This window comes from Eretmochelys imbricata, chromosome 3, assembly GCF_965152235.1.
Source record: "Eretmochelys imbricata isolate rEreImb1 chromosome 3, rEreImb1.hap1, whole genome shotgun sequence".
Taxonomy (NCBI): domain Eukaryota; kingdom Metazoa; phylum Chordata; order Testudines; family Cheloniidae; genus Eretmochelys; species Eretmochelys imbricata.
The window spans coordinates 147498189-147521480 of record NC_135574.1 but is presented as its reverse complement, the minus strand read 5'-3'; the positions used below and the strand labels follow the sequence as shown (position 1 = coordinate 147521480).

At 44.6% G+C, this 23292-nt stretch overlaps 1 protein-coding gene across 2 annotated transcripts in view; it reads left to right on the top strand.

Moving 5' to 3' along the window:
- The first annotated feature begins 7727 nt into the window (after positions 1 to 7727).
- Positions 7728 to 23292, top strand: part of ZNF318 (zinc finger protein 318) — a 38714-nt gene continuing 23149 nt past the window's right edge. For both annotated transcript variants that reach the window (XR_013345695.1, XM_077813557.1), the window contains exons 1-2: positions 7728 to 8048; positions 15080 to 15231. Coding sequence is in view for 1 of the 2 variants with exons in the window: in XM_077813557.1 (XP_077669683.1) it covers positions 7728 to 8048; positions 15080 to 15231 (473 nt within the window). In the remaining variant the exon portion in view is untranslated. The remainder of the gene's footprint in view (positions 8049 to 15079; positions 15232 to 23292) is intronic.

Below are 23292 nucleotides of genomic sequence, written 5' to 3'. Positions count from 1 at the left end.
ACGGCTTCTAGAATATTGTGTGCCACTTTGGGTACCTCATTACCAGAAAGATGACAAATTGGAGGGAGATCAGAGAAGTGCATCAAAACACGTTTGTGGGTCAAGTTATGAGGAAAGGATAAAATATGTGCAGCTTAATGAATCTGAGTTCTTTAAATATTTGCCTAACTAGTACACTGGGTACATATACAAATACTATGCAGCCTTCCTTCCCCTCCCACCCCCCAGAAAAAATGCCTAGAAAGCAGATTGGTGTCCAAGAACAACAATAATTGTTTCCCAAATCCCATTAATTCCCTCACAGCTTTCCCAGACATCCCTCCTGCTCCCCTCATCTTGGTTCTCAACGTCAGCCACCTGTTGTCAGATTTGTAGATTTTAAGGCCAGAAGAGACCATAAGGATAATCTAGTATAACTAGGCCAGAGAATTTATATCAATTACCACTATATTGAGCCCAGGGGTTAAATTCTCAGAACTTATTTCCTGGAGCCCCCCATGCCCTCCCAGCCCCATTCAGGGCTCCGGACTTCAGCTGTAGGGTGGGGTTCTTGGGGCTTTAGCCCTGCTGAGGGGGGCACTGGGGCTCTATGCCCATATGGGGCACCAGGGGTTGGGGCTCTAGCTGCACGGTGGGGCACTGGAGCTCAGGGCTTCAGCACTGTGGGGTGCACTGGGGCTCTGGGCTTCTGCCCCATGGGATGCATCTGGGCTCAGGGCTTCAGCCCAGTGGGATGCACCAGGGTTCGGGGCTTCAGCCCTGCGGGATGTGTTGGGGCTCAGGGCTTCTGCCCTGTGGGAGGCGCCCCAAGGCTTGAGGCTTCTGCACTTCAGGGCAAACCAGGGTTCAGGCTTTCAGCCCCGGAGGAGGTGCTAGAGCTCCTGCAGGTTTGAAAATATTTACTGGAGCTCCACTCCAGATGACTCTGGCTGAAAGTAAGCCCTGACTGAGCCCAATCACTGTATTTGACTAAAGCATGTATAATGTGAGGCAAGCAGAATCAGGAAATACAAGACACAACTTTTAACTACAAACACACAGGCCCTTAGCAGATGAGATAAAGGCTCAGCTTCCTCAAGTCAGATAAGAAGGAACTGATATACACATAAGCAGGTCCAACATTCCCATCTGGGATGGGACAGTTGCATGCACATACAACCCATCTATTACAGAATGATAGGTGGGTGTAAGGTCACCCCCACAGTATGAGCACTCTGGCTGGTGGAGAAGGGAATTGTGATTTTCAGTACTGAAGCTATGAGTATACGCCTTTGCCAAGGTCTCTCTGACCCCTGACTCTGCCAGAGTTAACTTCAGGGCCAGACAGGCTGCCCCCTGCAATTCTGTACAAAGTGGTAATTCTATCATCAGATGCAAGCAATTCCTTGTAGATAGCAAGTGTCTTTCCAACTCCCAGCCAGTACAGACACACATGGTGAAGAGTCCTCTGTGCTTGTGAGAGTAAGTGTCAATGTTATCACTGGTTTCAGAGTAACAGCCGTGTTAGTCTGTATTCGCAAAAAGAAAAGGAGTACTTGTGGCACCTTAGAGACTAACCAATTTATTTGAGCATGAGCTTTCGTGAGCTACAGCTCACTTCATCACTGGGGTGCTGGGGAAACAAAACACCAGCAGCATTCCTGTCTGGGAAAACAAAACAATCCGGCTGAGGGAGTTTGAGCTGTAGCTCACAAAAGCTTATGCTCAAATAAATTGGTTAGTCTCTAAGATGCCACAAGTACTCCTTTTCTTTTTGCGAATACAGACTAACACGGCTGTTACTCTGAAACCTGAGATAGAAGAGGCAGAGGTAAAAGCTGTGAGGCCAAAGCACCTTCTTATCTTAGGCTCCTTGAAAGAGAGAGAGGGAGAGAAAGGAGAGTCGAAGCAGCTGGCACTCACCAAAGGTCTTTTGCAGGTTTTAAGGGGATGGAGAATGACTGAAGCCCCAGGGTGGATACTGAGTGCCCCCAGTCCCAGATAGTTTGTGCTCACTGCCAAGACTCCTACTTGAGCCTATTTGGTATTTGGATTCCTTTCACTTTGCTCCTCTCTTATCCTGTTTTTGCCATGCTGTGAAAGATGAGAAGAAACTGTGTAAAGGATCAAGGTTTCTCTACTACGTTCCCATTTAGGGTGACCAGATGTCCTGATTTTATAGGGACACTCCCGATATTTGGGGCATTTTCTTATGTAGGTGCCAATTACCCCCCACCCCAGGTCCCGATTTTTCACATTTACTATCTGGTCTCCCCTTCTCCACAAGAGATAGTACCTCTTCCCCACCATTAGCATCTTGTGCTGTTCTTTTCACATCAGAACACTGGCTTTCAGCTGGAGTTACTGGTAGATTGAGTGAACTGGGGTCCTGCCCTTCCTCTCAGACAGAGGGACCCAAAGAGCATGAATACTGTACTGTAAACAGGGACAAAAGGAAAGAACTGGCTCTGTGTAGGCCATGACTGTGAGCCTCTATTCCACTCACTGGCCCTCTATCAATGTTAAGTATTATTACTAAGGGGCAAGAAAAAGGTTTATTTGTCTATTCTGGTCCGCCTGGTTGCATAAAGCAATTATTGGTATATCTATATGCTTGTCCCATTCTTCTGCCCATGTATCCTGGCTCCTCCTGGTCTTAAATGTAACACTTACCTGCATGTAGAAGTCAGAAGGTACCTTTATCATGCATGTATTGCCGGCCGTTGATTCTGTACACACTGTGTGTGTGTTTGGTGGGTTCTTTCTTGCCTCTACCATACTGTTTTAAAGGCTATGAAGAAAGATTATGTTGACTTTAATAAGTAAGTCAGCTTCCATGTAGAAGACATGATGATTGGATTTCTGCCGTTGCTTTATGTGCTCTCTCATCAAGGAAGGTACAACTGAGGAAATGTTGTGATACAAAAGGAATCTCAAGAACACAAATATGAAACATCCGAGCTTGGATCTATCCTTGAATAAAACATTACAGCTCTTCATTGTGCTGAAATCTTACTTAAGTTCAAATGCAGAAGCTTCTCATAGCTTTATAAGGCACCAAGAAAAGTTCTTAGATATCCAGAACAAAGCATGACTTTATGTTCTTCAAACTACTCTCCCCAGATTTTTTCAACTAAACCTTCTAGCGTCTCTTGTCTCCTTCTGCTGCCCCTATTGTGCCCTGCATTCTGCCTACTCTTCTCTCCTGACCTCTCCTTTTGGACCTGCTTCCTCGGGAGTGAACGAGAAGCAGTTTTCAGGGACCACTGATCCTTCTTTACTTCAGCCAGTGTTGTCTACCCACTCACACGATTATATATATATAAAAAACTAATAAAGTGAACCAGGAAAAGAACCAAAAAAACACCAGAGTCCAACATAACTGATCTGAACTTATTGGTCCAAAGTCTGTACCCTCTGATTGAAGTCAATGGCAAAACTCACATTGACTTAAGCGGGAGCAGGGTCTCATTACTAGATAATGCTTTTTTTCCTCTGTTTTCCATCTTCTTGTAATATCATCATGGCTTGTTCTAATTTTCCATTATGTTTCTGTCTGATCTAGGCTCTGAGCAACTTGGAGCAGGGGCTTGTGCCATATTCACGTATAAAATACCATGCACACCATTTATAAATAATAACACACCCTACATTTATCATAGAATCCTAACACTAGAGATGGAGAAAAAGTTAGGACTAGTCCCTCCCCCAGGGCCTAGCACAAAATTGTTCCCAACCGTCTATTCTCCAAGGCTTTGACCAATCAAGATTAAAATGTCCCAAATGATGAAGCGTTTCCTATTTTCGTTGATAATTTATTTTTGGACTTATTACATAGTGCCCATAGCAGGGCTTGTGCACTGGGAAGTGAAAGAGGGGGGTGTATGACCATCTCACCTCCCAAACACAGGTAGGTATTGAATTCAATCAGGAGGAGGCAGACCCAGACAAGGCTCAAACCCAGAAATATCAGTGTTTTCACCATCATCCACAAATGGTCTTAAAATAACTATTTGGCTGCAGTTTTGTTCTCCCAGCTGGGGCTTTACTATCAGTTGAACTGTCTTAGAATTCTGTGATGTCACAAGAAGGGGGAGGTTTGAACATTCCCTCGCTGGCTCAGTCTGGAATATTTTCTTGACCTGTTTACTTCTGGATCTGAAGACACAGAATGTACACTTCTCTCTGCCCTCCACAGAAAAAACTAATGCCAAATTCTGGAGACAGGGGATAACCTCCAACACACCTCATATGGGTGAATGCACACACAGCAGCAAACATGCAACTCTGCCTAGGAAGAAAGAAAAGAAACCACATTTTCTCTTATTAATATTCCAGGGATTAGAGATACTGGGGCCTGCTGTGTGCTGGTCTCTGGTCTTTTCTCAGACTTATGAAGGTAAAACAAATTTAAAAATAAAGATTTTACATGTTTCCTAGCCTTTACTCTTGTCCTTGTCACTTAACAGCTTGTCAGCCAAACCCGATTCCTGATGCCTGTTCTTATTTACTTTTTTAATTCTCTCTAACTTCTGTTGGCTAATTCCCTTTCATGTTACTCTCTCCCCTCCTCTTTCCTCAAACTACTTTCTTCTGCCACTTTCTCCCTTCTGTTTCTTTATTTAAGGCTTCTTGTATCCAGCTCTGGGTATCTGGCTACCAACTGGGAGAAATAAGAGTGAAAAGACCCCTTATTTCCAAACACTGCCATCTACATCTGATTGGTTAAAATCTCTTTCTTCAAGGATCAGCTAGTTGGAAGTTCCTCAGCCCAAAATGAGCCTCAGAGTTCCAAAGGACAGTTTCAGGTCCCAACGATTAGCATAGAAGACTGAGTGGCAGCCCCTTTGTCCTGTGAAAGCCTGGAGCATCAATGATGGGACTTTTTCAAAAACCTCTGCAAAGCAGGTAAGGACCTTGCTTGAGTATTTCAATCACATGACAAAGCTTAGGGCCCCATCCTGTGAAGTGCTGAGCATCCACATTTTGCTCTGCACCTGGAAGGACTGAACCCTTATGGCCTTATTTTTAGAACTGCTGAGCACCCATAAATTCCATTGACGTTAAAGATTGTTTAGCCCCTTTGAAAAAAGGGTCAGTAGTGTGTGTTCTAGAGATGGAAATATAGTGCAGTTTCTTAACTGAAAATGTAAAGAGCTGCCCAGTAGGATAATAGGACACTATAACATTAGGTTGTAATGCTTCTTTAAGACAAGATGAGTTTTTCTACTCTAGACTGTTTCAGACCCATGTAATCTCTCGTATCTGCATCCTTTTTATTTGCCATTGAGCAGTTCTGTCATCTGAATGGAGAAAGAGGTTTTAGTCTTATTATTTTTCATTTGCATTTTTGTAACATATTATTTATTATTTTTATTATCATTATATTGAGGAGCCAATGGATCAGGACACCATTATGCAAGGCACTGTATACACACAGAACAAAAACATAATAGCAATGGCACCTGGATACCTTCTGCTTCCAGGTTCCACTTACTACAATATAGTCACCAGGACCTGTTCTTCTGTCTAGAGGAACAAAGTGAGAAAACATTTTGGTGTTCTGGGTTTCTGTGCAGCATTTATATGCCACAGTAACGAATGTTATTTAAAAGCCTGAGAGAGAAAGCTTTCCTAGGTTTTTTATATTGGTTGCTTTAAAGTGACTGTCTTAAGGGTAAAATGACTACAGAAAAAGGAAACAAATTTGTCTTTTTTAAACCAAAGATTCAGGACTGTTCTGAGGAAAGTAAGGGGATGGAACAAATATTCAGGCAGCTGGAAACCAAAAAAGGACATTTTTCTCCATCACTGGAATCTATTTTTGCATTTTTAAAGTTTGTGGCTCGCATCTTTCCTTGACTTTCAGACATGAAGATTTTTTTTTTTAATTAATAAATTAAGTATATTTGTACCTATTACATTGTCCTGGTTGCAAATTTTAAGTGCTGTAGCGGTTTCATAACATTGTCACAGAGCAGTACTCAGTGCATTGCTGAGTTTGAAAGATTCTGAGCTCTACAGAAATAATTAGTTAGAAATTATTTACCTGGTCATTTTCCTTATTATTAATTAGTTCTATTGTGTTGCACACTTAATCTCAGTTAGGATCAGAGTCCCTTTACGTTGGGCACTGTACAAATACATGCAATGTAGTCAAAAGTCACAAGTGAATCTTAACAAACTTTGAGAGAGTAGTGGGTAGGGTGGAGAAAGGTAACAGAAATAAATTCACATGATTATGCAGGGTGCTGTGTGTTGTGCATGCTTTGATGGTTTACACATTTAAGTGTATTTCCTGAATTTGTATAGCAGAGCACTCATTCAGAAACAGTTTAAAGGTGAGGCAGTTGGATGTAGTGTGCCATTAAAACTCAGTTTACCCCCTCTGCACATGTGCCTTGTTAAGGTGTCAGGGGACCAATAAGCCTGAAAACCTTTCTACAGCTACAGTTGTCTGATTCAAGTGTGCTCTGGGGCACGAAACCCCAGAAGTGGGCAAAATTTGAGCTGAGCTTGCAAAGACCTAGAGCCCTGCAAATCTGCAGATATCTGCAGAACATGTTTGCAGAGCAGATGCGAATATGAATTTTGTATCGGTACAGGCTCTACAAACACCATCCCTCAGATTCCAACCTGTTGTTAACCAAAGACTAAACTCATCTCAACTCCTAATCAACAAAGAAGGGCAGGGATTTAGAAAGTGGGGATTTCCACTGCAACATTAACTTGTCTGCTTTGACACAGGAAAATATGATTTGTCACACTAAATCAGGACAGCAGTCCCTCAGTCCAATGTCCTGTCTCTGAGAGTGACCAGTACCAGATGTTTCCAAAGAAGCTGCAAAAGAGCCTGGACACGTATGGAATAATCTCCCCATAAAGGGAGTTTCTTCCTGACTCGGTTGTATAGTGATTGGCTTACACCTTGAGACAGGAGACTTAATATGCTTTCCAAACTTTTACAAAACTCTATCTAACGTAGCCAGGAGCATTCCCAATCCCCAGCTAGCTTGGTTTGAATCCCGTTAATCTCTTGGCCGCAGCGGTAGCTTTGGGCTCGGCATTCCACCGGTTAATTACATGCGTGTCAACATATTTGCTTCCAGCACATCTACATTTGGTGCGTCCCCGGTTCATGACACGTGCCTCTGTTCCTGTAGCACGACAGGGGGAGAGGGAGCCGGCCGCCTCCTCTCGACTGCTCGTTGCTGGCGAAGCCAGCGGTCTCCTCTCTGCACCGGGCGCTGGTCGCGGAGGGGCAGCTCTGCTTCTGTGCAGCTACAGGCCTCACCCCGCTCCGTCCCGACTTCGCTCCAAGGAGGGCCGCCTGCCCGCCAGCCCCGGAGCCCCCCGTCCCGGCCGCTTGGCACCCGCGGCCGCACGCGAGGGATTACAGCTCCCGCCCCCGGGCCGGCAGGGGGCGCTGCAGGGCAGGATGCCGCCAGAGAGGGGGCTGGCGCCAGTGCTGGGGGAGGCAGGAAAAAAGAGGCGCTGGCCCTAGCGGGAGGTGGGCGATTTTAGGCAGGGTCACCCGCGAAGCAGGGAGACGCTCCCGCCTGCCTTAGCTCACGTGACCGGGGTTCTGCCGGCGCCATTTTGTTCGGGTGTCTGAGCGCGCCCCCTTCGTGACGGTGGTGGTGTCGGGGACGCGCACGCAAGGGGCCCCGCGGGCAGAGGAGGAGAACAGCGCCGGGAAACTGAACTGCGAGGCCTCCCGCCCGGCCCCTTGCACCACCACCGCCGCCATGTACCGCTCCAGCAGCGGCCGCTCCGGTCCGCCGCCCTCCTCCCACCGCTCCAAGGAGAGCAGCTCGTCGGGGTCCCGCAGTTCCCGCTCGGGTACCTCGGGGTCCGGGCCGGGCCCAGGCCGCGGCCGCCCCCCCTCCTCAGCTTCGCCGCCTCCCCCGTCCCGCCGCCACCGTTCCCCGTCCGGCCACCGCGCAGCCTCCCGCCGCTCCCCGTCCCCGCACCGCAGCAAGAGGCTGCCCTCCCCGCCGGGGGGAGCGGGGCCCGGGAGGAGCCGGGCCCGACGCGGGGGCGAGCATGGAGACAGCAGCAGTAGCCGGGTAATTACCCCTCAGGACACCCTCGGCTAGGCCCCGGGTAATTAGCCGCTCCGCCCCCTCCCAAGGCTGGGCGATTGCCCTGCGGATCGGACAGTCTGTGGTGTCCTAGCGCTGCCTGCCTAGCGCTGTGTACTTGTCCCCGCTCCCACTGTACCCTTCCCTCTTACTGGGGTAAGGACACCCTGCTCTGTATGTTTCTCACCTGTCCCACCATGGAGGGACAGCCGCAGCCAGGAAACTACTCCTGAATGCCCCATCTCCCTCATCTGAATTCTCCCAAATAACCCCCGTTTGATTTCCCCTCAGTAATACTGATTGTCCTGCTCCCCTGAAGTCTTTCTGATTCTTCCATGAAATAATGCGTTCGGAATCTGACACCTCTTTCCACAGAACAGTATTTTTCCTGACTGACAGAGTCCATGGGGATCAGTCCTGTGTTTTTAGAGAAGTGGACAGGATGGTCTAGTCAGTGAGTGGGGCACTGGAGTGGGTGTAGAGAACTGGCTCGGTTTCAGATTCTCTCACAGACCCACAGTGTGCCCATTCGTAAATCACGTAATTTCCTTGAGCCTCAGGTTCTCCATCTGTATGTAGAGTAAGGATAATCATTCTCACCTACTTTTGAGATCTACAAATTAAAAGCAGTTGATTTTATTTACTAGGGATCTTTTGCTTCTAATGTCTAATGATTTCTCCTTTCATCATTTATCCCCATCCCAAGTAATGCCCCTTTGATTTTTTCCCTTCAGGCTTTTATTCCTCTTCAGAGTTATAGCTGGCCAGAAACCTTAGCCATTTCAGCTAAGAATCAAAGATCAAACTATCTTTTAGCTAAGCAAAGGCTCCTATGGGTAAAATAGAATATTTAGCTAATGGGATTAGTTTGACCATTTAACAGAATCTTGTACTTATAGATCATTTATATGTGCAGAATGCAGAGAACTTTCTAAATCAAATGTCTAATGAACATTAAGTTTAAGTTCTTCCTGTTGATATAGAGAGCCAGTTAGTGGTTCATCAGATTCATTCTCTGAAAGTTGTTTAATATGTTTTTAAAACTTCTCATCTCAGCCTAAGCAAAATATTCAGATTTGTGCATGTAAAACCCTGTTTTTAAAATTCTATTTCTGATGTGAATATCTTTACTGTTTGGTACTGTGATTGTATAAGGAGTATTCTATATAGTAAATAGTAGATTATCTATGAATATGCTTTGCAGTAAGAAAGAGGTTTTTGTCTTGAACTGTCTAAGAGCTTCTCAATGTGGAGAATTATTCTGGAATAGCTATTCCTGATTAACTCCATGTGTGGATGCCCTTATTCAGGAATGAGTGCGTTTTTCCATATTAGTTTTATCCACTGGGTTTGACAGCAGTCCAGTGGATTAAAATAATTTAGAAAAAGGTACTCTTATTCCAAAATAAGAGCATCTGCACATGTAGTTAATCAGGAATACTTAATCCATTTTAAATTCATACCCTACCTTACTCCAGATTTTCTTGGGTAGACAAGCCCTTAGTTAATAATATACTTGCAGAAGAGATTCCCAAATGATTGTAGCCTAGCACCAGCTCTGCTAGTAAAGTTAATAATTGCTTTTATTATTCTGAGTGCTCTAAAATCCATATGCTTACTCAGTTTGTCTTTACACTTGCTATGTGTCTTGGGGGTGCTGGGTAGTGTTAATGCTCCAATTTTGGGGTCATTTGAGTAAGGGGTTCATGAGGTATAGCCTTCCTCCCCAACTGATCGCAGTCACTCAGCATTTTTCTCAGCTTGGGCATAGCACCCACCTCCCCTTTGGAGAAGCAATACTGGGGAAAAAAAGGTATTGACCTTAGATTTTTGGATCTAGAGATTGGCAAACTGCAGAACCAAAGAAACTGAAATGTGCATTTGCAGCTAGACTAGGGCTCTATTGAAGTAAGAGGGTTTCTAGGCAAGCTATTGCCGCAGTGACTGAGTGGCTCAAGACGATATGCTGTGGTCGCTGACCCAGAGCTACACCTGTGCACTGAGTATGAGCCCTACACTTGATAGTTTTCATAGCATTGTTTACATTCCTTGTTCTCTACCTGCATTCTGCAGGGGCTCATTTTGGAAGTTTTGCCCTGAGACCAAAACTTCTGATTTAAAAATGATATTTTTTCAAAGTGCTCTAAAATTCACATGCATACGCTCATTTAAATTTAGGTGTGTTCTCAAGAAAATTAGCATTGATCAAACAGAGAAAAGATGAAAGACAGGATAATGTGCTCACACTCAAAGTTCCCATTGTTCAGGAAGCATGATCAAAGGAGAGCAAGTCACTGGGTCATTCGGTCAGGACTTTTTCCTAATACAGAGTCCCCCTAACATGAGCTGTTCATAAAGTTTTCAGATCCTTATAACCTGTTGGTGCAGACCAAGGAAATAAGGGGGGGTTATAGCATTGAGAGGGAATGTGGGGAGGTTGTTAGAGCAGTGTGGGAATGTGGAGATTGAGAGAGGGTGTTAGGAGGGAGATGGGAGAGAGGGGTTTGCGGCTGCAATGAGGAGAGGGTGGGTTATGGGGTGGGGAATAAATGGCAAAGGGAGAGGGGTTGGGAGGCTGAGAGGGAGCATTGGGATGAGTGGCAAGTGGAATTGGGGGATTAGCATGGTGGAGCAGTTTGAGCCATTCTTCCTATGTCCCTCTGCCCCAGTGTGTAAGCCAAGATCAGGGGGCCCTTCCCCTTGTGAGGTTAAACCCCTCTCCCTGCCCTGTTGTGAGCTGGGATCTGGGGTCTTTCTATTGGGGGTGTGGATCTGAGCCCCTCTCCCCTCTGTGAGCCTAAAGGTTGAGGGAGGCAATGAGAACACCTGCTGAGTTGAATGGAGCAGGTCACAAATCTCAGAGTGATTGTTTCAGGCTGTATTCATCTCCATTGGTTGTACTTATTCATTTGAGATGTTCTCAGCTGAATATGCTTCTTTATACTTCTCTAAGGCTATGTGTACGCTAGCACTTTTTTGGTAAAACTTTTGTTGGTCGGGTGTGAAAAAACACACTCCTGATCGACATAAGTTTCACCAACAAAAGCACTGGCATGGACAGTGCTATGTCGCTGGGAGACGTTCTCCCACCGACATAGCTACCGCCACTCGGGGGGTTGTTTGATTATGCTGACAGGATTGCTCTCTCCCATCAGTATAGAGTGGCTACACAGGAGACCTTACAGCAGTGCAGCTGTGCCGCTGTAAGGTCTGTAGAGTAGACATAGCTTAAGATTCCCATGCTGTAGATGGCTTTGTAGATCTCCTTCCCCATACATTAGAACTAGATACGGGAAACTGCATCTCCAGTTTCCTGCCCCTTTCTGTGTCCAGCATTCCTGGCAGCCCACCACCTCCCTACAAGCTCTCCAAGCTTAGCAGGGGCATGGAGTGAAAAGGATGAGGTGGAGTGAGAAGGCTTTACATGATATAATTGGCGGGGGAGGGAGGTGGAGATGAACCTCAAAGCAGTGGGGGATATGTGGGTAATCAGAACAATGGGTGTAAGGGAGAGACTGTTGGAGGAGTTGGAGCTCTGTTGGAGCAATGGATGGGTCTCTTACACAGTTGAATGGAATATAGGCAGTTGCAGCAGTGAGAGAATGCGGGGAGTTGGAACAGTATATTGAAAAATGGGATGGAAAGCAGGAGTTCTGAGCTGTGCAATGGGGAATGTTAGGGGACTTCTCTGTTTTCCCCCAAACCCCCTACGTCCATGCCCCACATGTCTGTCCCAATTGACTCCATGCTTGTCCCTGCACTCTTCTTGCATCCTCGTCACAGCTCCTCAAACTGCAGGTCCTTTGCTGACCCTTTCTTTTCTGGGGGGAGGAAGGACCAAGCCTTTGTGGATAGGCAGAGAGAGGGGAGACCAAGACAAGACGCAGGGCAGTGAAGGGATTAATGTGCAGCCAGTGCATTCTGTGGCTGGAGGAATCATGGCTAAGGAGCCTGGGGCAATGGAGGGGGAGAGATGGGCTGTGGTACAAGGGGGTGCTGAGAAACTATTATTTTTAAAACTGAAGGCAATTAAATGCCCAAAAATATAAACACAATAGTTAAGGTTGCCCGGTGATGCCTCATGTCCTTCCAGAATAAGGGGAGTGGCTAAACTTAAAACTGAAAACCAGAAAATGAAGAGTTAAGGTAATGCAAACTTAAACATCTGGAAACCAGGAAATACTAAGTTAAGGTACATCTTATCCCCATTATGCATCTTCTGCCCTCTGAGCAATGTCCCCCCATGGCAGTAACATATACTCGCACTCTACCCTTCAGGTGCTACAGAACACTTTGGGACCAGAGCACATGAGCACTACAGGACAAAGTTCCAACACCTCTTTGTTAAGGCAAAACTCGGGTTTAGGACAGGTATAGCAATCGGGAGCTGTCTTCACCAGGCCTACCTTGAAACACTAAGTCTATTCCATACAACTCAACTCACCGCCCTGCCCCGGTTGCTAAATGTGGTCCCCCAACACCCTTGCCCTGAGGATTCTTTCTGACACATTGCCTTCGCTTACCCCTCGGTAAGCCCTGGAGAATGCTATCATCTATTCTACCAGACCATTGAGAATGCCCATGGGAAGAAGATGTCCTTGTGCATGTTTACTGACATCCTACAAAACTCATTGCAGAAATCAGGTGTGTTTCATCCTTCAAAGTATACAGCCACCTCTCATCATATCACAGTAACAGCTCTGTCACACTGCTCCAACAAAACCCTCCATCATTTAGTACAACTACACATAACGCAGTGAAGGCAATTGGAGTGCATGCAGATAAATGCTGGAATTCAAATCTGTGCTATGTAACAGAAACAGTGGCATATTCTCTTAGAACTTCCTTGTCTGCTTATTATGGCATCTCCCTGGCTGAACCATTCCCAGTGGGTGTTGCTAGCTAGCTCAGGGTCAGAGTCAAGGTAGTGTAGTGCAGGTGGCATATACCATAACTTTTTTAGTCATCGCTCCATCTTCTGGAATGCCTCACTTGGCAACCTTAACTCTGTGTTAATGAAGTTCTTGGGTATTTAGTGTTCTAGGGGGAAGTCTACAAAGATAGCTCACTCAGACCTTGCCTACCTTGATATACAGAGATTTTTTTTTTTTTTTTTTAAACTCTAGCACAACTGTCAAGTTGCAGTGGGGGAGGTTTAGGTTGAATATTAGGAAAAACTTTTTCACTAGGAGGGTGGTGAAACACTGGAATGGGTTACCTAGGGAGGTGGTGGAATCTCCTTCCTTAGAAGTTTTTAAGGTCAGGCTTGACAAAGCCCTGGCTGGGATGATTTAATTGGGGATTGGCCCTGCTTTGAGCAGGGGGTTGGACTAGATGACCTCCTGAGGTCCCTTCCAACCCTGATATTCTATGATTCTAGTGGTAACAATGTGGGTAATGTACATGAAGCGGTTGTGGCCGTTGGCACTTTTAACACTGTGGTGTTTATAGCTGCTGTAAGTACGTTAGACAACAAGGAAGGTGTTGAAAATGCCAGTAGATAAAGAAGCTTTGTTTTTACTAAGGTTCACATTGGTACTGCTCTGATAGAGTTGCACTAGCAACGTGTGGAAATTTCTGCTGAGAAACCCCAGTGCAGGTGCTGCTCAGTCCTGGAGATAGGAAGGTGATTGTGCCCTTCAACAACAATCCTTCAGCCATTCAATTTGTTGATGGGCTTTGGAAGATCTTCCTGCCCACTCTTCAGGTAGAATAGCGATTGCAATCCAGGGCTTTGTTTTGAACATGGTCTTCAGGGCTCCATCAAATAATAGGTGGCTTGTTGAGGAGCTGGAAATAGTATTGTTTCTTACAAAACAACACAGAATGGGTACAGTGTGTTTGATAAAAAGAAATGTGTGCTGTACTTCTTACTCCAGACTAGTGCATCTTCCTTCCCTTACAGAAGTAATGTGTTTGGGGAGACATTACAGCTTCTCATCTCTAACCCATCACCAGTGTTCAGTATCTTGAACTGGCCAGCTCATGAAGATTAATCGTCCTATGTAATAGCGGAGCTCCTTCATGTAGAGCAGTGGTTACCTTTCCAGAGAACTGTACCCATTTCATGAGTCTGATTTCAGCTCCGGGCAGCAGAGCTCAGGCTTCAGTTTGAGCCGTGGGCAGTGGGGCTTGGGCTTCTGCATGTATCTTAGCTTTGTGGGCCCCTGCTTGCCACCTGCTAATGCCGGCCCAGCACTTGTGACTCTCTAAACTCATCCTGTGACCCCCCCCCCATCCGTGCCCCGGGGTTCCCACCCCCAGGTTGAGAAACTTTGTTATAGTATATAGAGCAGTGTAAACATGTCATTGTCTGTATGAAAATTTTAGTTTGTACTGACTTCACTAGTGCTTTTTATGTAGTTTGCTGTAAAACTAGGCAAATATCTAGATGAGTTGATGTACCTCCAGGGGAATGCGTACCCCTGGTTGAGAACTACTGATGTAGAGCATTCATTTACTACTGAGGCAAGTAGCAGAGCCCCTTCTGGAACACTTTCCAGTTTTGATAATGGGCTTTGTCACTGTCATTGACCCAGGCTCTCGTTAAACCAAGAGGACCTGCCCAGTAAGTGTATCTGCTATAGGTGCACAAAAATTCCTTGGCACTGCAGGGTATGCAATTCATACAGTTGGCTGTCCCCAACCAAGAGGAGAGCACAACAGCAGCTTTGGAATTTCTTGAACAACTTCTTTTTCCTCTTCTTCCTCTCTGTTGTTCTACCTCCAGAAGTGCAGTTCTTCAAAGGTATTTTCAAGTTTAAAAGTTCCTGTGGAGCTAGTGTAAATACAGAGTGACTGTTAGTTGCATGTAGGATTAGAAGTAACTACACTCAGTCCCTTTCTTTTTTTTAAGTTGCATAGTAATTTATATAAATGGAGAAGATGTACAATTAATTTATTTCTTACGATCCCTGCCCCCAAGTCTAATATGATGAGGTGGACAGACTCAGATGCCTGTCTTGTGGTTGAGGGGACAGTCCTGTGCTGGGCTTTCATTCTCTCTTCAATTACAGAGACGTTCTCCGAGCCTCCGTTCTGAGTCTTCACTGGAGCAGAGTTTGCGGATCACTGTTGGTAATGACCGGTATTGCATTGACACACCAGAGCGAAGGAGGCTGCCTGAACGACTGGGCTCACCAGTTGATAACCTCAGTGACATGGACAGGTATGGTTCTCTGCAGACTGGGATCCCATAGAGTGAGACTAAGGCTTAGCTCCCCAGGTTCTTTAAGCAATTTTTTTGGAATGCCCTACTTGCTTGAGCCATAGAAAAGCCCAGATAACAGCCCTAGAGTGAAATGGGTGTTCTTGCTGGGAAAAAGCCGTTGCAGTGGCTGGAAGCTGTATGGAGTGCGCATCAAGATGTAAAAGCAGCCTTTGGGAATTGAGCAAGAGGCCATGCTTTGTTGCTAGGACATTGAGAAGGAGAGTGTCTCACACAGGACAAAAATTCAGTGAAGTGCTAGGATTTCAAAAGCCCCAGTGATGGGACTTGGAGACAAGTACACCTAGTTAAGAGATTTACTGGAAGTGATAGATAGTACTGTGAGGAGCATGGTATAAATATAGACAGACATCTATATTTTAAAAGTGTCTATTACAGAAAAGCAGGTGAAACTGGGCAGAGGAAATAAAGAACTAATACTCAAAGCTTGAATCGTCTTTTCCCCACTGAAATTGTTATCTGCTTTGACATAGGAACACAGTAGTCAGAGATGGAAAAGACTTTACATAGTCTGTGTCCCTCATAATCATCATCACTGTAGCCACTTGTGTCTTCAGGTGAGAGGTTAAGCAGCAGGTGCAGAGGAGGCACTGAAACATCCTCTTTTCATGCAAATACCCCAACAGTAGTAGCACAAAGGAGGGGAACTGAGCAGAATTCTTTCATTATGTTTCCTGTCTCTAGAAGTATATCAGCTCTTTAAAGTTATTATGTTCCAGCAGGTGCGGTAATTAAAATTAGGGTTTAGTTGGTAATACTATCACTTTTAAGCCTTCTGCTCAATTCTCTTGTAATCAGTGTTTCATCTGTAAATCCCCTTTGCAGGGTACTAGTTTTCCAGCCAGAACTGGTGCACATACACAGAGGATAGCAGCATGTACTGGAGGTGGAGGGAAATGATACAAAAGAGAAATGTGAGCATAGCCACAACTTTAAGGCTTGTCCTTATTTGCCTGTTGGGGCTTCCCCACTGCTTTCTTTTCTCCAGTAGGTGTATATATATCATGTTTTGTGGTCATGCTTTAGGGTTAGAAGTGGCCTAGTTTATTTTAATGTGAAAGTGAAAATGCCCTGCTGGGAGGGACATTACCTCCCTCAGACAAATTAACAGCTTTCACTTAGACTCCCTGATAAAGCTTTGTTATTCGTTTGAAATGGTAAAAGAAGTAGTGAGGAACATGGGGCTAAAAAAGTATGAAAAGCAACAGCTAAACCAGACTAAGATAAGAAGGAGAAAGGGAGATAATATAAACTTACATTCTTATTTGAATGCTTTCCCATATCTATCCACTGTTGGCATGTATGCACCTCATGTACTCCAGTTCAGATTCTTTTGGTCAGCAGTCTCTGGGCTGCATCTGTGCCCTGAGTGTCCTCATGCCTCCCACATCCCACCTGAGGGCATAAAGGGCACAGTGACCCCAGCTGTATCTTAGATATTCTCCCCCCAGCTACAAGTCAGAGTCAGAACTTGTAGTGTCCAAATTTCTTGGTTACTGAGTGGTCTATGCGTTGTATTGTACATAGTTTGGTACTTAATAGTTAGTTACTTGAGTTAGCTTTAGACTTTTTGATGGATTTCTTCCTTCAAAAGGAGAAAGTAAAGTCAGTAAAGGATACCATTATCCAAGACATATTCATTAAGTGGGGTCATCCATAGACCTCTTTGCCACTAACGAGAACAAGAAGTGCCACAAGATCTGCTCCAGAGATGGGCATAGTCAGAGTCTGATGCATTCCTGATCCCCTGGCCCTCGGACGTAATTAATGTTTACTCTGATATTTTATTGATCCCAAGAACTTCAGAGAAACTCAGGCAGGACTCTCACATTGATCATGATGGCATCAGCATGGCTGAGGCAGCTCTGGCTCTCAGACATGATGAATCTCTCCATTCAACCTCCAGTCCATTTGAGCCTGATGTGATATCCCAAAGATGAGGATAGATTCTTCATCCAGATCCACCTTCTGGCACCTCACAGCCTGAATGCTGTCTGGTTAACATCCGTGGAAAGGACCTGTATCTCTTAAGTACAAAACATCCTTATCCATAGTAGAAAGGACTCTGACACTTACTTACACAGCCAAGTGGCAAAGATTCACTGTACGCTCAGCAGCATCAGTTGACTCCATTTAGCACCTGCCATACTGGAATACCTTCTGTGCTTAACTCAAATAGCCCAGAGTTCTTTCTCTTAGGGGCCACCTGGCAGCCATCTCAGCTTTCCACCATCCAATTCAGGGATATTCCATATTTTTACATCCTACAGTATCAAGGTTCCTGAAAGACCCTATGGAATTATATCTTCTAGTCTGAAAGCTTCCCCCTTGTTGGGCTCTCAACATTATAATGATAGGTTTAAAGGGTCCACCCTTTGAGCATTCTGCCTACAAGTTCCCTGTTTTTTAATAAAGATAGTAATTTTGAGACTTCACCCAAAATTCTTGCCCAAGTACTCTGTAAATTCCATGTCAGCCACATAATACATCTGCCTGTTTTCTTTTCAGAGCCACATTCGAGCAAAGGGAAGACTAAACTTTACACCCTAGATGTTTGTAGGGCACTTTCCTATTGGAACAGGACTCAGAGCTGTGAAATAACCTGAGGAGGAGTGGGTGGGAAGAGGCGGAGGAAAGAAAGCCAGGGCTGTTGGACCCCACTCCCTGGGGATTAGATGCCCTGGGTGTCTTCACCCCCATTCCCAGCGGGGAAGGGGGAGGCGAGAAGCCCTGGGTGGCTTCCCCCGGGGAGGCGAGGGGCAGGGGCAACACACCTGGTGAGGACACACACCACTGACCCAAGGAGGGTAGTGTGGATATGCACCACTGCAGTAATTCCTGCGGTGGCTGTAAGTCGACCTAATATAGGTCTACTTAAGTTTCTAGAGTAGACATGCCCTAAATTGTTTTTGGAATCCCCTACCCCCAGATTATTTGTAGTTTAGGGAGATAGAGTAAAAGGTCAGACCATATCCACACACAGACTCTCTAGCTGGATTTCTACAATCATTAAGTTGTGCTATGAAGTAAGCAACTTAGATCTGCCATTGAGTGTTACAGCACATTCCACTAGAGCTCAGGCAGTTTCTTTAGCTTCTTTGAGAAATGTTCAGTACAAGAGATACATAGGGGAGCTACCTGGGGTTCACCATTACTTTGTGGTAGAAGCATCAAGATCTGATCCCCATTTTGGTAGGGCTGTTTTATAATCATTGTTTACGTAGGCTCCTAGCGCCCACCTACTGTGATCTAGGTCAGGGGTTCTCAACCTTTCTCTTTCTGAGCCCCCACCCCCCCACTGTAAAAGCTCTGTGGCCCACCTGTGCCACAACAACTGTTTTCTGCATATAAAAGTTGTTAGGGAGTAGCAAGCCAGGCAATTGCCTGGGGCCCCACGCCAGAGGGGCCCCCATGAAGCTAAGTTGCTCAGGCTTCTGCTTCAGCCCTGGGTGGTGGAGCTCAGGGCGCTGGGCTTCAGTCCTGGGTGGCAGGGCTTAGGCTTTCTGCCCTGGGCCCCAGCAAGTTTAACACTGATCCTGCCTGGTGGACCCCCCCTGAAACCTGCTCACAGCCCCGCAGGGGGCCCTGGACCCCTGGTTGAGAACCACTGATCTAGGTCTCTGCTAGTGAGTCACCAACAGTGGAATATATATGGATAAACACTCGAACATAAGAATAACCATACTGGGTCAGACCAATGGTCCATCTAGCCCAATATCCTGTCTTCTGACAGTGGTCGGTGCCAAGTGCTTCAGAGGGAATTAACAGAACAGGGTAGTTATCGAATGATCCATCCCCTGTTGTCCAGTCCTAGCTTCTGGTGTCTCAGAAGCATGGGGTTATGTCCCTGACCGTCTTGGCTAATAAACACAGGTGAACCTATCTAATTCTTTTTTGAAACCAGTTATACTTTCGGCCATCACAACATTGCCTAGTAACGAGTTCCACAGGTTGACTGTGCATTGTGTAAAGAAGTACTTCCTTATGATTGTTTTAAAGGTGTTGCCTATTAATTTCATTGCATGACCCTTGGTTTTTGTGGTTTATGAAGGGGTAAATAACACTTACTCACTTTTGTCACACCATTCATGATATTATAGACCAGTATAATATCCCCGTTAGTTGTCTCTTTTCTAAGATGAACAGTCCCATTCTTTTTAATTGTTTCTCATATGGAAGCTGTTCCATACCCCTAGTCATTGTTGCCCTTCTCTGGACTTTTTCCAATTCTAATATACTTTTTTGAGATGGGGTGACCAGAATTCCATACAGTACTCGTAGTATGAGCATACTGTAGATTTATATTGTGGCATTAAGATATTTTCTGTCTTATTATCTATCCCTTTCCTAATGGTTCCTAACATTCTGTTAGCTTTTTTTGACTACCATTGCACATTGAGCAGATGTTCTTGGAGAACTGTCCACAATGACTCCAAGATCTCTTTCATGAATGATAACATCTAATTTCAACTCCATCACTTTGTTTGTATGGTTGAGATTGTTTTCCAGCGTGCATTACTTCGCATTTATCAACATTGAATTTCATCTGCAATTTTGGTTGCTAAGTCACCCAGTTTTTTGAGATTCCTTTGTAACTTTTCACATTCAGCTTTGAATTTAACTATCTTGAGTAGTTTTGTATCATTGACAGATTTTTCCATATAAGTGTGAACCCCTTTTCCAGATCATCTATGAATATGTTGAACAGCACAGGTCCCAAGGGGGCATTGCTATTTACCTATCTCCACTGTGAAAACTGACCATTTATTTCTGCCCTTTGTTTCCTATCTTTAAGCCAGTTACCACCAGTCCACGAGAAGAGCTTTCCTTTTATCCCATGACTGCTTGCTTTGCTTAAGAATCTTTGGTGAGGAACCATATCAAAGGCAAAGAAACTGTTACTTACCTTACAGTAGCTGTGGCTGTTTAAGATGCACTGTCCACAAATATTCCATGATCCATCCTCCTCCTCACTACTGGGGAATCCTGTAATCCCTGGATTCTTTATTGGTGAAGGAACAGAGGTGCGGTGGGGGTTGCCTCACCCTCTATGCTCTCAGGATGGGAGGCTTGCGGACACTCAGGGCACAGGTGCAGTCCCAATGGAAACTGCTGGCCAAGTGTGTGGGATGCAGGCACAGCCACAATGGAATGTATATTGACAGCATGTTTTGAAGAACCAGAGTTACTGTAGGATAAGCAATCGTTTCATATATCCCCAGCCCTGTACACAGGTGTGTTATATCCTTTGCTCTCCAGTGTGGCTGTCTTCTAAATCCCTGTTTCTTTGCTGTCCAGAGTGTATTTTTGGTGCCTTTGCTAATTACGCCGATGACACAATTTCAACTCCATCCCTTCTGAGATATCATTAAATGTTCCCCTTAAGTTGGCTGCTATAATCAGAGTTCATAAGGATTGTTGATTGCTACTTGGCTAGTGAGAGTGACATAGTTAATTGCAGAAAAAAATCAGCTGAAGGTATTTTGTAACGTGAATCAGTTACTCCCCATGACATTTTCATGCATTTTTTCTGTGTGTAGTGAGATCTCAGGAACAGGAGGGGGTGGTACTGAAAAGGTGTTTCCTGAAAGTGAAGAATAAGTTAGTCAGCTGTGCCCTGTAGTGGTGAAAGTACCAGCTTTTATATGTGTGCAAGTTATTTTCAGTTACTGTGGTATAAATATTTTGGTGCCTATTTTTTGTACGTTGCCAGAAGCCAAAGCTAGAAACGTGATCATATAGTCAACTTGGGTGCGTTCTACTTTAGGATACAGTAGAACCTTGTTAATTCCTACTTCTACCTTAACTCTGATCCAAAGACAGTGCTAATTAACTTTTTCAGTATATATCCATCACTAAATTTGTATGTCTCTGACTTGGGGGGGAGGGATAGCTCAGTGGTTTGAGCATTGGCCTGTTAAACCCAGGGTTGTGAGTTCAATCCTTGAGGGGGCCATTTGGGGCAAAAATTGGGGATTGGTCCTGCTTTGAGGAGGGGGTTGGACTAGATGACCTCCTGAGGTCCCTTCCAACCCTGATATTCTATGATTCTGTGTAAAGCATCCAATCAGTGACATATGAAGTGTGTTGAGAATTGTCTTGTGGCTCAGAGTTGAATTACTGGCATGAGGAAGATGAATTTTCACATATCAGTGTTGTTATTAACAATGTATAAACTGTAAGAGGAATAGAATACTTATGCAGACTACCTTATCTAATAATTTCCAGTCATTTTAATGCTTAGGATTTTTAATGGTAATGATTTGTTTGATATCTTTAGAGATGGGAATATATTTACTGTAATTCTGATTCTTTGAAGGTGTCTTTTTGGCAAGAATCACATGCATTCACCTATCACATCTCCGATTTCTGGAATTTTTTGAACAGGAGATGATATGCTTGGGGTTTCATCCTCTAGACAATCATCTATCCATTGTCCATCCCTTATGTGGCATGTTGATTACTTGAGGGAGGTTTTTCCCTATTCTTTTTGTTTCATTAGAGGCTTACAGGGCACTTTTGTTTCCTGCTGTTGAAAGGAACTAGCCAGAATGTTTGGGTACCTGAAGTTGAACCATGCTCAGTATGACAGACCCCTCAAGCTACGCTACATGCGCTTCAGAGGGTCAAAAGTATTGAGAGATGGGAATTTCCCATGACTCCAGTGCATGTAATGTATGAGAATCCTGCAAGATGAATTCTTCAGAGAAGTAAAATTACAGGGCAAGTAAATTCCCAAATAAGTTAGTTGCCTTTTAATATTTCTATTTAAAAACTACCCAATACATGAGACTTTTAGAGCTACCTCTCCTGAAAGTTTGAACTGTTAAGTCTTTTATAGGAGAGGGATCCAAAGCAGTTAGACACCAGCCCTAAATTTCTCTAAGGGGTCACATGTCAGACTTGCATAAAAAAAGTACTCTAGAACTTAGCCTAACATCAGTATTTGTTTCCATGCTCAATGAGGATTTAAATAACACTTAATTGAAACCTGAACAAAACCTTAATGCCACTGAAGAAATAGTTGCTACTGACCCATCCATATTAGAGAAGACTACTCTCACATGCAGCTCTTGGGAGGAGGTTCTGGATTCCCAAGACTCTTGTTCCAGTTTCATTTTGCTTCCAGCGTTCTTGCCAAAATATCATAATTTTACTGTGTCAAATACTGATCTATATAGTAAGCTGTAATTAGCAGTGTTTTACAAGAAGTCCAGTACAGGCATCAGTTTTATGTACTGTGAAAATGTTCCATCTTCCCAGTAAGAAGAAAATGGGGAAATCAGGGGAAAGCTTAATAGGTACTTACTAGATGGAAGAGATAGAGATACATCCAGCAGCTGCCAGTTGCAAAATGGCCACTTCAGGACTGCAGCTGCTTGGCTCTGTTAAAGGCCGATCCCAGAAAGGCATACTGGGGGAAAAACATTCTTAAAGTCCTCCCTTTAAACATCTTCCGTGCACTGGGGAGTGTTAGTAGGGAGCAGTCACCAAAGAAGGTGCTGATTTGGTGTTGTACTAACTATCAACATATCATATAATATATACTCTTCCCATCTAAACTGAGGCTAGCACAAAGGAGTGATTTTCTTACATGTACAGACTTCACTGCTTTGGTGTCCTCTTGAAGTTTGAAGAGGTTCCAAAGCATCTTTTCTGGTACACTAGAAATGTGTTCACTGATAACCCATGTACAAAATCTGTCTAGAATTCATGGCTCAGATCCTCAGCTAGTGTAAATCTGCATAGCTGATTTTAAAGCACTTGAAGATCTGGCCACGTGTGCAATGCAAAGCTAAATTATCCTGAATAATTCCTATGTAACACAACCAGAGTACCTAGTAGAGGGTGGGAGAAGTCTTTTGTGGCCTGAAACTTAGTAGTAATGAAATTTAGAAAACATGTATGTAGCCTTTTTCCTTCACAAAACCAAAGCTATCCTTTTGATCAGTTTCCTATATTAAATCTTGGCTGTCCTTCTGCAATTTGTGTTTGGACTTC